Below are 11,882 nucleotides of genomic sequence, written 5' to 3'. Positions count from 1 at the left end.
TAAGTGGGTGAGTGTCTAATGATTTTCCCTCAGTCTCAAGTCTTCCTGCCTTTATTTTCTTTGAAAATTGTTTTATATGTTATACATATATTTGCCAGTTATTTCTGAAAGTTTATTTCTTTTTGCCAGTTTTTGGTTGTCATTCTATTCAAAATTGTTTCACTAGTTTAAAAAAAACTGTATTAATGTTTTGTTTAAAAAAGGTGCATGATATTATAGAGATAACGAAGTACTGAAATGTTTGAAGACTCATCCATGGATTATGAAGATTGTGTTCAACTAGTATTGTTTTGTTTATTGCACACAATGAAAAGAGGAAAGAAAAGAAATAAATATCAACATTCAGGTTTGCCATCCCATATAGATTAAAAACAGCTGGAAAACAGTTTCACTTTTTATTCAAGGGCCAATGTTTTCTGCATAATTTATATCAGAATAATACTGCACAAATCCAGGCTGTTGCTGGGTCATAGGACTGAAAAGAGCACCTCAGTTCTGGTTTTCCCTGAAAACATGAAGAAAGCCTGCTCTGCAAGAGCTCCATAACAGAAGTGGATGAAAGGTATTTTCCAAAGTCTGGGATTTCAAACACATGCTAAACTGACTGAGGTGAAGTCTTCAGTGGGGAGATTAGGGTTTACCTTGAACAGTTTAGCATGTATATGCTGCCTTGTCTACACTAGACTTTTTCAAACATGGTAGCTAGAATGGCTCAACATTTCACCTTTAACCTCTAGTCTGGACAAGGTTGGAAGGGAAAGACCAAGGGTTTACAACCAGAATTTGAGCATACAACTGTTTTTTGAAATCTGTATACGTGCCTTTTGGGGAGGCAGGAGATGAGTGAATATTCCTGTACTGCAATCAGCCAGTAGCCAGCAAGCATTTGGTTCTAAGACACTGGGCCTTAGTCTCATTTATAATTCAGCCTCATTTACTACATTCTGCCAGTGAAAAGGAGCCTTACCATGGCTAGAGTGGTGTCAAGGGCCCTGAGTGTAAATAAGAATAAGGTTCAAAATGCCAAATGTAGGAGAGTAAAAGCAACACCAGAACAAAACCTCTGACTATTAAACCCAGCAATGCTGCTATGTAGCTCTGATTTGATGCACAGTCCTAGAGCGCCTTCCATTTTTTACTTAGTACAGAGTATTTGTCGCTCCCTTCAGGGCATGAGCAATAAACCTCCTGGATTGTCTGCTTTTTCTGTACTTCAATCTCTTTAAAGACTCCAGATCCCTGTGCGTGTTCATTATCAGTCGACTAGAAAGAATGAAAACAAGATGTGTTTCATATTAGCAATAAACTCTCCTCACAGCTGCAGGAATGAGAGTCCAAATATCTTTTAAAAAAAACCCACTCAAAGATCACTAATTTTTCCTTCATTAATCTGAAAGCTCTATAATTTACACAATGCTTTTCTTTCCCTTGCAGATCACCTTTAAGTGAAAAAATGGGTTTGGGAAAGAGATTTTTCTCCTAAATGGGTACAAATAAGCAAAACATCTTAAAGCATTAGGCCCCATTCAGCATAGCACTTAAGCATGTACATGAGGAAGGGCTTGCTCATTTGGTTAAAGATGAATAGGGGCCTAAAAATAAAAAAACTCTTCAGATTTTATGGTTTGTTTACTTGCATTTATTTAATTCAAATTCCTGAATAGGGAGCTTAAATAAATGAAATCCCTTCCCCTCTCAGGCCTATCTTCACTATGATAAAAGGAGTGGGAGGTTTTAAATCATGAAGACAGGAAAAGTAGTTTAACATGTTATCTGCTAGCAGCTGACTGTAGACTAAAGTCTACACTAAAAAAACTAACTAGTAGAGATTAGGATTTACTTTGATCAGCTAACCCATGTTAAAAAGAAAGATCTTTGAGCGGATGTTTTCAGAGAACTATCCACGATAACTCCATGTGCAGCAGCAGTAAAAAAAGCTAATAGAATGCTGGCAATAATTAGGAAAGGCACAGATGATAAGACAGAAAATATCATATTGTCGCTATATAAATCTATGGTATCCCACATCTTGAATACTGGGTGCAGATCTGATTGCCCCATATCAAAAAATACATTGCAATTGGAAAAGGTGCAGAAAAGGGAAACATCCCCTTAGGAGTATGGACAACTTCCGTGAGGAGAGATTAAGACAACTAGGACTTCTGAGCTTGGAAGAGAGATGACTAAGGGGGATATGATAGAGGTCTACAAAATCATGACTGGTGTGGAGAAAGTAAATAAGGAAGTGTTATTTACTCATAACACAAGAACTAGGAGTCACCCAATGAAATTAATAGGCAGTAGGTTTAAAACAAACATAAGGAAGTATTTCTTCACACAATGCATAGTCAACTTGTAGAACTCTTTGCCACAGGATGTTATGAAGGCCAAGAGTATAACAGGGTTAAAAAAAAGAACTAGATAAGTTCATGGAGGATAGGTCCATCAATGGCTATCAGCCAGAATGGGCAGGGATGCAAAACCATGCTCTGAATAGTCCCTAGCCTCTGTTTGTCAGAAGCTGGGAATGGCTGAGAGGGGATGGATTGCCTGATAATTCTGTTCTGTTCATTCCCTCTGAAATACTTGGTATTGGCCACTGTCTGAAGACCATTGGCCTGACCCAGTATAGCCATTCTTATGTTCTTAGGTAATTACAATTTGCTGTATGTACACTAGGATTTTGAAAAAGTATCTTTTTTTTCCTAGCAAAGACAATGCCATAAACTTTGACCCTTCAAATCCTTGTGTGGTTTGCAGCAGAGTGTGCAGTAAGGCTGTTACCTCCTGCACAAGTGTGAATGGAAGTTTGTGGCATAAGTAATCTTAAGCAAAGTCTTTCACAGTAAGCAGTTGTTTTAACCTGCTGGTACACAGGAGTGATACAATAGCCCCACAGTAGTTCTGTCAGTAGTGCAGGAGTCCCTCTACTGTGCTCCCTACTTTACTTTACTTTACTTGCCCTTATGCCCACCTAACTGTGCACATGTCATGTGCGGATTCAACCTCTTACAGGGCATACAAAGACCTGGACATTTGACATTAAAACAGACAATCTCTGAAGCTGTCTATATTATAAAGCACAGTAAACCAATCCTCCTATCCTTCAGTCAATAATCAAGAGAATCACATGCGGTGAAGAGTTCTACATGTACCATCCCTGATACCGAAGTATGTTCTTACTTGAGATTAGAGAGCTCAATAATCAGACCACAAACAACATCTGTTGCATCTTCCTCTTTCGTGGGATCACAACCTCCCTCCATCATCTCAACCCTGATGAAAAAAGGAAGGAGAGAAGAACCAAAACAATCCTAAACACCAACTCATCAATACCCATTCAGCTAAAACGTTAGGCCTGATTCTCATTTATACTAAGGCCCCTATACAGTATATGACTAAATGCAACTTTAAGCTTCTGTACACTGCCGAAGGGGTAAAAGGACCTTAGTGTAAACAAAAATCAGGCTCATTATATATTTTGGCTACCTGCTGCAGTTGCACTGTTGTAGCACTTCAGTGTAGACACTCACTACAGTGACAGAAGGGGTTCTTGCTGTAGTTAATCCTTGAGAGGTAGCAACTAGGTGGACAGAAGAATTCTTCCATCAGCCAAGTCTATCTACACTAGGGGTTAGGTTGGCGTAACTACGTCGCTCAGGAATGTGGATTTTCACACCTGTGAGCAACATAGCTGGGTCAACGTAACTTTTCTACAATCTATATCTAGTTTCCATTTTTTCAAGCTCCAGATAAGTTTAAAAAAAGATGTTCTTGTTTTGAGAAAAATCAGAATGAGGGTCTAGGAAGAAAGCTGTATTACCTATATAATGAGAAGTTCTCTATATTTGGTATTTGGCCAGAAACTAGTATCTCATATTGCTACACATTACTCATCTGAAAGGATTGTGAACTATAGTAATGACTTTGTCCACCCACTCCAGAAAAGTATGGAACAAAGCAGTGAGAAGTCCTCAGCAATATTATGCAATAGTTTAGGACAGGAAGTAAAGAATATTAGATCCATTTAAAATTGCAAGGGAAGTTTTAGGTAGACAAAATGTAATTTCCCAATTCCAGATTGTGCACAACTCTAATCCATGTGTAGAGTACACCTCTAAATGTGAATCCACAATGCCATCTCACACCTCCTCCCCCCAATATGGAAGGCTAGTACCCATAAATTTATACATGGATACTTATCATATAGAGTGGCAATGATAGAGCATGTCTGTATAGCTCTAAAATCACCACTACTGTCAGCTCACACTTTTCATTCTTTCCATGATAGCTTGAAATACAATTGAATCTTGTTATTCCTTCTTGCCAGAAATGTTCCTAGTACCAAAGAAATCAATTGAAATAATTATACTATTTTCAGTAGTCAGGATTAATATGTACAGTCCTGGACTAGTGAAATGCAATATTGCTTACTCCAGAGCACAAAAATATGAATGGAAGGAACATATTGAAAATAAGGTTTCACACTGCTCAGTAGGAAGTCTCCCTACCTGGGTTGCAGCTTGTTTGAGTAAGATATATTAATGATTGGGACTGGTGTCTTTGGATGTCGTTCTCTTTCAGGATACAGATCACTTTCAGGGATGGAAGGACTGCAATTACTATCCACAGAAAATGGCTGAGAGGGAGGAAGTTAATACAAACTTAGAGAAATGCTCTGTATAACTATTTAATTTGACACACCAAGAGAAGTTGCTTAATGTACTACTGGACAGTGCTCATATATTATGGTGATGAGCATGGTATAAAAACCTATATAGAATAGAATATAGACGCTCCCGACTTACACAATCATTCAGTTCCAGAAAGCCTTGCGTAACTCGAATTTTGCATAAGTCGGACACGTATACCCCTATATTACACAAACATTTCCGCAACTCGAAAATCCTATTTCTGGCACCATGTTGGACTCATGCTTTTAAGCTTCCTAAGTCTGAGCAGAGTCCAGGCACTGCCTCTGGCTTTGGGTTTCTAGGCATTTTCTCAGGTGTAGATCCTCTATTCTGAGACTTGAGACCCATGGTATAACTGCTCGGGCTCTGTGACTAGTGCCAGCGCCCCAGACTCCTCAATAGCTTACACACAACCTTCCCAGAGTTACAGCCCTGTGGGCACCCTCATTTTCAGGGACATGCGATAGTTGAAGCATACACTGGACAGATTTTGCAAAGATTTCTAACACAATTTAAACAGATATACATATAACAAAACACCTACACACCATTCCTTGCCTCAGTTTTCTCATGAGTGTTCTTTGGGATACGGTCAGAGTCCTGTAGGGTGTCCCCATCCTGCACGACTTTGCCTCTAAATCACAGAATCTCTCTCCTGCAGCTAGTTTCCTTCTTCCTCAGCTGGTCCTTCAGTCAGAAAGGACCTGTATGAAGGCATGAGCCTTCATTCTTCTCTCCTACTGAAGCTTCCTTTCTGGCTCTCTGAGTTTTTACCTCCTAGTATTAACACCTGGTTTCTTTGTTTCCTTGTTCCACTGTTCAAACCCCTTGTCCCCTTCCCTGCAGACAAACTTGGTCAACCGGACTTCCCTGGGCATTCAATTACACAGCAATTTGATTAAATCAACCAGAATTTGTAAGATGTAAATAGATTCTCCAAATCGTCACAAAACACAGGAAGAGCCCCTCTGATTTCCAATGGAATTATTCACATGCTCAAAGTTAAGCACTTGCTTAAGTGTTTTGCTGAACTGGGGCCTGAGGTAGACCTAATAAAATCTCATAATGTACACTGTAAACTGATCATAAAAGGGCCTAGAAATTTTGCATCTATATATAAAACTCCGTGTTTGGCCAGGTGTATTTTGAATGTAGTTTTCCTTTGTATGCTAGGTGGGCCCAATTCAGTCCAAAATGCGTATTTATGTTCAACATTATTGTAACTTGACAATGAGCTTACCTGCTTTAGTGGAAATTCAACTCTGTTATCTTCAAGGACAGTCTGTAACGGGTTGTCAGGCAAGAATTCTAGATCTAGAGAAAGTGCATCTTCCCAAGGTGAGGAGGTTTGGTCCACTGGGGAAAGATCCCTCAGTGCACCACTAGGCAAACCTGTATCTGCTGCAGAAAGAGACTTCCAGACACCTGAATTAGCATCAGTTTCTCTTTTATGATTGATTATCACCTTTTCTCTTTCCAGTTGCTCAAGAACATCTGTAGGGGAAAGATAATTTTCCATGGGAACAGGGTCCATTTTATTTTTCTCACAAATGACCATTTCTTCATTGTTTTTTACATTCAACGAGAGGCCAAACAAAAGGGGAGAAGACTTTATTCCTGCCTCTGGAATTTGAGTTGCTGCCTGTGTGACAATCTCTGTATTTGACTGTTTCACTTCTAATGGATTAGGTCTTGAGTCACAGATACCAAATGGGGACTGCTTCCTACCAGGCCTCACCTTCTCACTTCCATTTTCCTTCCCCCACTCCAAAGTGATGTAATCTTCTTGATTGTTCTCACATATAAAACCATTATCAATCAAGGGAGTTGAAGCATTTGGGTCCAATTCTGCTCTGGTGCCTTCAGATGTCTTGCTCTTCTTTTCTGCCTCTTCTTTGCCTGTACAACTCTCTCCATTGTAAAAAGCTGTTTGCAATGAGGTGTTGTTGCACTCTAAGTGACCACACCCTTCAGTTTGTATGCAGAATAGACAGGTTGTTTCAGTAGCTTGTATGCTTTTTAATTCAGTAACCTCTACATCCATCTTCAGATCAACAATCATGGATTGAGTACTACTAAGAAAATCTTTCCCAGAAGTATCTCTGTCTTTGTCATTGTTGATTTTCTCTGAGACGCTGCCACTGTTGTGAAGGCTGCTTTGCTCTGCAACTTTACCAGTGCTTTGCAGGCTCTTTCGCTCCAAGACTCTGCCACTGGTCTGTGGGCTGCTTTGCTCTATAACTTTGCAACTGCCTCTTTGCTCTACTATAACTTCAGCTCTTATGCATGGGCTACTCTGCTGTGTGGTTTTGCCACTGCTTTTTGAGCTGCTTCGATCTGCAATTTTACCAGCGCTGCACAGGTCGCTGTGTTCTGCAATTTTGCCACAGCTGTGAAGGCTATTTTGTTCTGCAGTTTTGTCATCTTTGAATGCACTGTTCTGCTCTGCTCCCTTGTCACTGCTGCTTTGCTCTTCACCTCTGCCCCTTGTGCATGAGTTGTTCTTTTCTTTATCTGTAGTGATGTTTAAATCTACTAAAAATTGAGGTTTCATTAAGTTGCTCTCCATTTTGCTCTTGATGCTTGTATCCATCAGATCTATGACTTCCCCATGCACATTCTTAGTTTCTTCTTCTTTAACGAAGTTGCCTAGTTTTATGGCAATTTCATCCTCTGTGGGTATCTTTTGGTCCACATTCTCAAGACAACTATTCAGGTCTTCATTTTGATTGCCTTTACCTCTGTTAGAAATTTTGTATTCTGTTAGTATACCACAGCTCACATCCTTTTCAATGGGGCATTCAAGTGATCCTAGAGACAGGTTCCTGTTTTCATGACTGCCTGCATCCTCATGACATAAAGTATCTGGAAATAAGGGAACAAGTTCCACGAAGGTGTTTTTGTCACAGTTGTCTTCTTGTAAATTAAATGCTATCCCTGTTCCTTTGTGAGAATCACCTACCATAGCAGTCTTGGTGCTTATGTTTTTAATCTTCTGCTCGTTCTGAGTTTTAACATCCAGCCCTTCACTAGTACATTTCTGACAGTGAGAAATTTCCATATCTCCAGCTTCTTGCACTTTGGACCCCATCAACTGAAATGACTCTGGTGAGAACTTTGCTTCCTGCATATCTGCTTCTGAGGACTCACATGCCAGATTGCTGTCTGTGCATTGGAGATTAGACTCTAATATTTCCTGAAGTTTGTGCATCATTACCGTCTTGGAGGAAAATAATAAAACAACTTCAGTATTTTCCAGTCTATAGATCTCTACTCCAGTCTATACAAAAAATTACCAGGCAATTTATAGGAGCTGCGCACTGAATCAGAGGATATTTACAAAGGTGAAAATTATATGTAAGTTATGTGACAAAGTAGTGGGGGCTAATCCCAGATGGTGTAAATTGGCACAGTTCCACTGAGTTTAATATACACTGGCCCAGGATCTGCCTGAGGCTTTGTCCTCTCTCTTTCAGAACAGTTTTCTGAGGCCTGATGAAACTCCCAAGAACCTCTGCCAACAGCAGACTGTGCCACAGTTCACAGAATTCAGAAAGATTTTTAAATACACCCACTGAACAGCTTTTCCTTTTTTAGTCTTCCTGGATTTATTACTCTCATTTGCATGGGAATATATAGTAGTTGTTCCCCTCTGCTGAGACACTTACACTGTGGAATAATTTCTCAAGGGATCTAGTGGAAACCCTGTCGCTGAGTCATTTAAAATTGAACAAGACATAGCACTAGAAAAGAGACAGCAGAGCAATCTTACAGGCCTAATAGAGCAGATGGACTTAACAGGCTTTTTTTCCATCCTTAATATTTATGGTTCTACAATAAGCAGAGCCAAGATTTATTATATCTTGTTGGCTGGTCAATTATTGTATATTATCGACATCAGGAAACATTTTCAGAAGTACCTAAGGGTATGTCTACACTATCCGCTGGATCTGCTGGTAGTGGTTGATCTATTGGGGACTGATTTATCGTGTCTAGTGTAGACACAATAAAATCAATCTCCGATTGCTCTACCTTCGACTCTGGAACTCAGCTGTGGCGAGAGGTGGAAGTGGAGTCGACGGGGGCGCAGCAGCGGTCGACTCACCGCCGTCCTCACAGCCAGGTAAATTGACCTAAGATACGCCGACTTCAGCTATGCTATTTGCGTAGCTGAAGTTGCTTAGCTTAGGTCAACTTCCCCCTCCTCAGTGTAGACTTAGCCTGAGTAACTTAGAAGCCTAAGGCTTATAGTCAAGAGTAACTTTGACATTTAGAAGCCCAAGTCTCATTGAAAGGGCTTTCAACCCTAAGAGCCTTTTGAAGAAGGGATTTAGGCTCCTAAGTCACTTAGATGCTTTTGAAAATTTCATACATAATGTTTTCGTTCTCTTCATATCGAGGCAAAACTCTTGGAAAAACCAAAGGGGTTCATTCCTGGGCACTGTTCCATTGAACTGTGTTGCATGGAATATGTTCATCTTTAATTATTAATGTGAAATAAAATGTGCTTTAAATTTTAGAGTCAGAAGGAATTATTTTGCTAAATGTTCTCCAACATCTAACAACAAGAGGTGCCTGTAAATTGTAGGTTCTCTTGTATATAACTGCACATGCATTGGTCGGGCTGTCTAACATGTTAATTGATGATCAAGTGCTGTACCTGTTCTGTATGAAACCCTGCTGCTTCTCCATCATTTTTCTCAGGTGTTTTAGTCAAACCTTTCTTTGGTTTTGCGAAGACTGGCACAAACTTCTCTGCTGAATTCTACAACCAAGTTCAATATTGATGAGTGTAAAGGGTGGTTATTACCAAATGTACTAAGGATTACAGCATTCTGAACAACTCTGACCCAAGCTCCCTCAGATCAGACACTTTCAGTATTGATTAGAAAGATATCAAGGGAATGAATGTATCTGGGTTTATAATCTTGTCTAGTTAAATAATGCAAACCAACCCATTTCAATCTACCCAGTAACATGTCAAGCCTGAATCTAAACTCACAAAGACTACTTGACTGAACATAGAAAACAGAGCTGAACAATTTAAAGAATGCGTTTCACATAATTTCACACACTTTAACATTTATTTTATTTTACAAGAGAACAGAGGATTATATTAGTTGCACATTATTAATATGTATTTAGGTCTTGTGATGAATGTGTGGTCCATAAGCAGCATCTCTATGAGGTTAACCTTTTTCCAATGCATGTTGCTTTGGTAAAGCTGCTGCCAACAAACCATAAGCATCCAAGTTTGAGGTGTAGGAGATAATATGTACACACAGAAAATCCGGCTACATAACGGAATCAAATCCAGCTGTGCCATGTCTAGACAGCACCTAGCAAACCACAGCACAACTTATTGCTAATATTAGTTTTGCATCACACCATTATAACAGACTTACCTGAGATAAAGGAAGAGAAATAAACTCCTTTGCCTGACTTAACTGTTTCGGCTCAGAGGTAGTCTTTCTTTCTTCGTCATTTGAGCTGGTTAGAAAAAGACAGCACAACAGCATGCACATTTAGGAACTGTAAATTAACAAATTAATAAATTCCCTAGGGAGAGGCTAGAGCACAGATTCTGGGCCCCTGCATTCTATTTCCAGCTCTACCAATGCCTTGCCATGTTATCTTGGAGCAAATCGTAATAATTCTGTGCCCATTCTTCCTTCTGTAAAAAGAGGATAACAATATAGATCCATTTCAAAGGAATTCTGTGAGACTATCTGTAAAACACTCTGAGACTCTCAACTGAAAGACACTACTGAAGCACAAAGTATTATTATTAATATACACCAGTAAAACTGAAGCACACATATACAGTAAAAGGGCCTGATTTTCAGAGGTGCTGAGCCAGCACAACTTTATAACTTCATTTGGAATTATATATGGTTAATAACTCTAAAAATTAGATCCATAGGGACAAATCTTGCAGTTCTTGACTTATTAGGTTTTGCCTGAGTAAAGAATTGCAGAATTTGGCTCTCAGGCTTCAAGTGAACATTCTCCTATAAAGAAATCTTATGTGAAAGAAATTCTGCGCAAGTGATCAAAGACAGTGAAAATTAAACGTGCAGGGAGTCAGAAAAAGGGAGTATTTCTCCATATTCATCCCACTCACCCCACTCTACAGGGAGAACTTCCCCCACTGCCTTTGTTACTCCAAATCTCTGTCTTCTATCATCCAAGAAACCGATGTGTGATGATTCCAGTGCTTCATTAAATTACCTTGTTTGCAAGTTTACTGCCAAAGCTTCAGTGTTTTCCTGGCTTTTCTCTGACCGTTCCTGCTTTGTTCCTGCCGTGGTTGGTTTTGATTTTCTTTTGGAATCATTGGATTGAGGTTGTACTGGTATTTCAAAATTATTCTCTGCTGTCAGGTGGGAATTCTCCCTAAGGCTTCTTTTTGTTTTGGAAACATTGAGTTCATTGTTTCCTTCTTTTAAGGGAAAAAAATAATTAAAAAGTCAAATTGATAATTTTCTATGCACCAGGAATAATTACACTACATCTCTCATCTAGAACAGAAAAAGAGTGCAATTTTATACAGTTACATTGTAGCTTGGGAGCTGTGGCAATTACCCCACAAGCCCTATCAATAGAAACTTAATAAGCTCAAGGTATCATATAGTTGGCCAAGTGGTCATTAGTGCAGGTTTTGCATTAATTTTTGCAGCTACGTAAAAATGTCAAACTAACACTAAATTTCTAATGCAATCTGTGACAACATAAAATGCTACAGATGATTTTGGATCTGATAGTTATCCTATGGGCCCTTTGCAGCCCTCTTGCAGTGTTAAGGTGCCTTAAAGGGGGTGTAAAGCAGCATTTTTACACTGCCAGAGGCGTGTAAATTGGCTTTACTGTAACTAAGAATCAGTCCCTTTAACTGTATCCAGCAATCCTCTTAATGATGTGGCACAGGGATTTCCAGATTTAGCAAAATTGAGGTAAGCTACATTAGATATTTGCTAGCTGCCGGAACCTATTTTATATAGAGAGAGTAATAATTAATTGAGCATCTAGGAACTTCACACAGAAATTACTATCCTGCACATCATGGTGATCAGGAGCTTACATAATATTATTCTTTCCTTTTCAATTACATATAATTACAATAGCAAAGATGAATCTTATATCCTCCTGCTACAGAAACACACATTTCTACCATTTGCGCTAAAGGGG

The 11,882-nt window shown here is 39.3% G+C and overlaps 1 protein-coding gene across 1 annotated transcript; it reads right to left on the bottom strand.

Annotated features, from left to right (window-relative positions):
* Positions 1 to 388: 388 nt before the first annotated feature.
* Positions 389 to 6,252, bottom strand: CUNH19orf57 (chromosome unknown C19orf57 homolog). The gene is made up of 4 exons (XM_030545840.1): positions 5,935 to 6,252; positions 4,512 to 4,639; positions 3,184 to 3,276; positions 389 to 1,263 (listed from the first exon to the last, which is right to left on the bottom strand). Exons 1-4 carry the CDS (start codon positions 6,250 to 6,252, stop codon positions 1,140 to 1,142), a joined length of 663 nt encoding a protein of 220 aa, XP_030401700.1. The 3' UTR covers positions 389 to 1,139.
* Positions 6,253 to 11,882: the final 5,630 nt, after the last annotated feature.

The sequence above is a fragment of the Gopherus evgoodei genome, unplaced genomic scaffold, assembly GCF_007399415.2.
Source record: "Gopherus evgoodei ecotype Sinaloan lineage unplaced genomic scaffold, rGopEvg1_v1.p scaffold_40_arrow_ctg1, whole genome shotgun sequence".
NCBI lineage: Eukaryota > Metazoa > Chordata > Testudines > Testudinidae > Gopherus > Gopherus evgoodei.
This window is presented reverse-complemented; position numbering and strand designations above follow the sequence as displayed.